This window comes from Salvelinus sp. IW2-2015, linkage group LG6.2 (genome assembly GCF_002910315.2).
Source record: "Salvelinus sp. IW2-2015 linkage group LG6.2, ASM291031v2, whole genome shotgun sequence".
NCBI lineage: Eukaryota > Metazoa > Chordata > Actinopteri > Salmoniformes > Salmonidae > Salvelinus > Salvelinus sp. IW2-2015.
Window position 1 is genome coordinate 5,480,034 of NC_036846.1, and position 4,521 is coordinate 5,484,554.

General features: G+C 45.2%; 1 protein-coding gene across 1 annotated transcript in view; it reads right to left on the reverse strand.

Annotated features, from left to right (window-relative positions):
• Positions 1–216: 216 nt before the first annotated feature.
• The window catches only part of LOC111965501 (neuronal acetylcholine receptor subunit beta-2-like), an 11,334-nt gene continuing 7,029 nt past the window's right edge, over positions 217–4,521 (reverse strand). Inside the window, 2 exon segments of the mRNA XM_070444144.1 lie at positions 217–697; positions 910–1,924. Coding sequence (XP_070300245.1) covers positions 542–697; positions 910–1,924 — 1,171 coding nt within the window. The 3' untranslated portion in view covers positions 217–541.

Genomic DNA, 4,521 nt, shown 5'->3' on the forward strand with positions numbered 1-4,521 from the left:
AGCCTGCTGGCATTCCTGTCTAAAGAAATGCGCCTCTCCCTCTCCGTCTGAAGGCAAGAGTTATGTCCGTGTGTCTGTCTGTGCTTCACTGGACGAGGACACACGGAGGAGCTGTCCTTCTCTGTAGCAGAGACTAGCGGCTCTGTCGTCGTCTTCTGGCCAGGGTCGGGCTCGTCGTGGGTGTGTGTGTGTGTGTGTGTGTGTGTGTGTGTGTGTGTGTGTGTGTGGATCTTTGGGCTCAGCAAATTATTCTGGAACTGTGCAGAAAAGATTGGTTCCCCTTTTCAAATGCAGAAATAAAAACAACAGACCCTTTTTCTGGGGTTGGTGGGGTTGCTCTGTTCCATATAAGAGAGGAGGTTGAGGGGCATTGGTTGGTGTGGTGGCGGCCGGTGTGCTGTGTGCGTACAGTATGTGAGTGTGTCAAAATAACACAGTTCTGTTTCAAGGTGTTGGTAAGTAGCTGTTTTACTCGCGGCGGGTGTTCCTCATGGGGGTGTTGGGGGGCGTGAGGGTCAGGTTTCGGGTCAAAGGTCATAGGTCAGTTCTGCTCCAGGTCGTCTGCCGTGGGTGTGTTGTAGCTCTGGAAGAGGGGCTGCATGAACAGCCCCAACGTCCCAGTAATGCACACAAACACAAATATCCACAGGAAGAGCCGGTCAATCACCATGGCAACATACTTCCAGTCCTCAATGACCTGTGGCAGGATACAAAAAGAGCGATACACGATTAATAATATTTTGACAATAGAAGCACAATACTGTCGGCTCCAAACTATTGAAAGGGCTCTGAGTGAAAAGACATACAAACTGTAAAAAACTGAAAATGTGATGTATCGGTTGTGTATGTGGTTTCTGCTCATATCATCTCAAGGCTATCCTTCCACCACACACAAACACACACACTCACCCCCTCATCGTTGTCCTCACTCTTCATCTTCTCGGCAACGTAGCGCACCCCGTCCACAGCCTCCTCAACGTCTGCGTGACACTTCACTGTCATCCTCTTCCTGAACTCTGTGTTCTCCGACAGGTCGCTGATCCTCCAGCCGTACCGCTTGGCCGACTCCTCGTTCACATAGAAGGAGTCGGCCCTGCCTATCCCAGACCCCTCTGCCACCCCCATTCCCCCCGCGGCCGGGGCCACTGCCACCGCCCCGTCTCTCAGCTTCAGGTCAGAGTAGGAGCGCCGCTGGTGCTTCTGGCGGAACCTCTCCCGGATGTTGGAGCTGCCCGGCCGACGCATGAACAGGAAGGAGGGGAGGCGGTGCAGGAAGAGYCGTTTYACCCAGSGGGGCATGGTGTGTGTGGAGGGCGTGCGGTGGTGCACYTTGAGCACACASACACTGGTGACGATGGAGAAGGTGACCAGCACCATGGCAAACATCAGATACTTCCCTATGAGAGGGACAGCTAGAGACGTAGGTGGGACGATCTTGGAGATCAGCAGCAGGAACACAGTGAGGGCCAGGAGGACTGAYATYCASAGAGTCATCTTCTCRCCACAGTCAGACGGCAGGTAGAASACRAYGATGGCCAGAGAGGTGATSAGKACACAGGGGATGATGAGGTTGATGGTGTAGAARAGTGGCTTGCGCTTGATGATGAAGTCATAGGTGATGTCCAGGTAGGTGATGTCAGAGGGGTCTTCGTTCTTGCGTCCCGGCAGAGACACGATGTCCCACTCACCGCTGGGCTTGAAGTCGTCACGGCTGGCGAAATCGCTGAGCAGGATCAGGTCGATTTCGGTGTGGTCGTAGGTCCAGGATCGGAACTTGAGTGTGCAGTTCTGCTGGTCGAAGGGAAAGTCGCGGACCTCGATTTTGCAGGCCGACTTGTAGATGGCGGGGGGCAGCCAGTTCACCTCTCCATTGTTGGAGACAACCGTGTTGGAGTAGAATGACACCTCATAGTTCCCATCCGCACTGAGGTGAAGAGAAGACAGAAAGGAGTCAGAACCAGCACACATTAACAGATAGATACATATTAGAAGGAGACCTCTAGTTCCTATCGGCATTGAGAGACAGGTTACCATGGGGGAGAGGGGGGGGGGGGGGGGGGGGGGGGGGGGGGTCAGAGATACCACACAGGTAAATACATAGAATAAGAAGATAAATAACATAGGAGAAGAATATAAATACATAGAAGATAAATAAATAGAAGAAGATAAACATAGAATATCAATACAACGAAGAGATAAATGCATAAAAGAAGAAGAGAAATGCATAGAAGAAGAGAAACACATAGAATAAGAAGAGAAATGCATAGAAGAAGAAGATAAATACTACAAATAAACCACAGGGGAGAGAAATTGGTGAGAGGTGGCTGTTAGCATTAGGTGAAGAGAAGACAGAGGAAAGATATGGTAGGTGGGGTTGTTGACTGGGCATTTGGGTTGTTGTGCTTGGGGACAAGGGACAGCGACAGGGGAAACTACATCAGCACCCCTGTCACAGGACATGCCTGAATCTGCTGAGATTTCGATTTTAGATTCTCCACAGGCCGCAGGTGTTTATACATTATACATAAAAGTGTTTATCAATTATAGAGCAGGTCAGGAGGAATCCAGCCATCCACTGCTCTGCTCCTAAGCACAAACACAAACACAGACACACTGCTCTATGCAATAAATCTACTCCTGTTTCTAAATATGCAGCTGGTTAAAAGTCTCTTTACAGCTCTATACCACACAACTATAGCTCTATACCCAAAACAACTACTCCATAACCAAACAACTATAGCTCTATACCCAAATAACAACCTCCATACCAAACAACTATAGCTCTATACCCAAACAACTATAGCTCTATACCCAAACAACTATAGCTCTATACCAAACAACTATAGCTCTTACCCAACACTACCTCCATACCCAAACAACTATAGCTCTATACCCAACAACTTTGCTCTAACCCAAAACAACTATAGCTCTATACACAAACAACTATAGCTTATACCAAAAACTACTCCATACCAAACAACTTAGCTCTATACCAAACAACTACTCCATACCACACACTATAGCTCTATACCCCAAACAACTATTGCTCTATACCCAAACAACTATAGCTCTATACACAACAACTATAGCTCTATACCCAAACAACTACCTCCATACCCAAACAACTATGCTCTATACCAAACAACTATAGCTCTATACACAACAACTTACTCTATACCCAAACAACTATAGCTTTATACCAACAACTATAGCTCTTATACACAACAACTATAGCTCTATCCAAACTATAGCTCTATACCAAACAACTATAGCTCTATACACAACAACTTAGCTCTATACCAAACAACTACTCCATACCAAACAACTATAGCTCTATACCCAACCAACTATAGCTCTATACACAAACAACTATAGCTCTATACACAAACAACTATAGCTCTATACCCAAACAATACGTCTATACAAACACATAGCTCTATACCCAAACAACTATAGCTTCTATACCCAAACAACTATAGCTCTATACCAAACAACTATAGCTCTATACACAAACAATACCTATAGCTCTATACAAACAACTATAGCTCTATACACAAACAACTACCTCCATACACAAACAAACTATAGCTCTATACACAAACAACTATAAGCTCTATACACAAACCTATGCTCTATACACAAACAACTATAGTCTATACACAAACATACTATAGCTCTATACACAAAACAACTATAGCTCTATACACAAACAACTATAGCTTCTATAACACAAACAACTATAGCTTATACACAAACAACTATAGCTCTATACACAAACAACTGTAACTCTATACAAACAAACAACTATAGCTCTATACACAAACAACTATGCTCTATACACAAACAACTATAGCTCTATACACAAACAACTATAGCTCTATACACAAACAACTATAGCTCTATACCCAAACAACTATAGCTCTATACACAACAACTAATAAGCTCTATAACAACACTATAGCTCTATACCCAACAACAACTATAGCTCTATAGTCAAACACTATTCTCAATATCTAAATAAATATATTAACTTCATAGTCAATCAATCATCTGTCAACCTAACACATTCAGGCATGAAAAATTAAATCTGTCATGTTTGTCTTTGATCATCATGTCTTGTCCCTGTGCTTCCCTCTGCTGGTCTTATTAGGTTCTTTCCCTCTTTCTATCCCTCTCTCTCCCCCTCCCTCTCTCCCTCTCTCGCTCTCTCTCTCTATCGTTCCGTTCCTGCTCCCAGCTGTTTCTCATTCTCCTAAACTACCTAATTTACTCTTTCACACCTGTCCCATTTTGCCCTCTGATTAGAGTCCCTATTTCTCCTCTGTTTTCCGCTTCTGTCCTTGTCGGATTCTTGTTTGATGTTTGCTGTTCTGTGTCCTTGTTCCGCCCTGTCGTGTTTTTGCCTTCTTCAGATGCTGCGTGTGAGCAGGTGTCTATGTCAGCTACGGCCTGTGCCTTCCTGAAGCGACCTGCAGTCTGTGGTCGCGTCTCCAGTCGTTCCTCTCTACTGACGAGAGGATT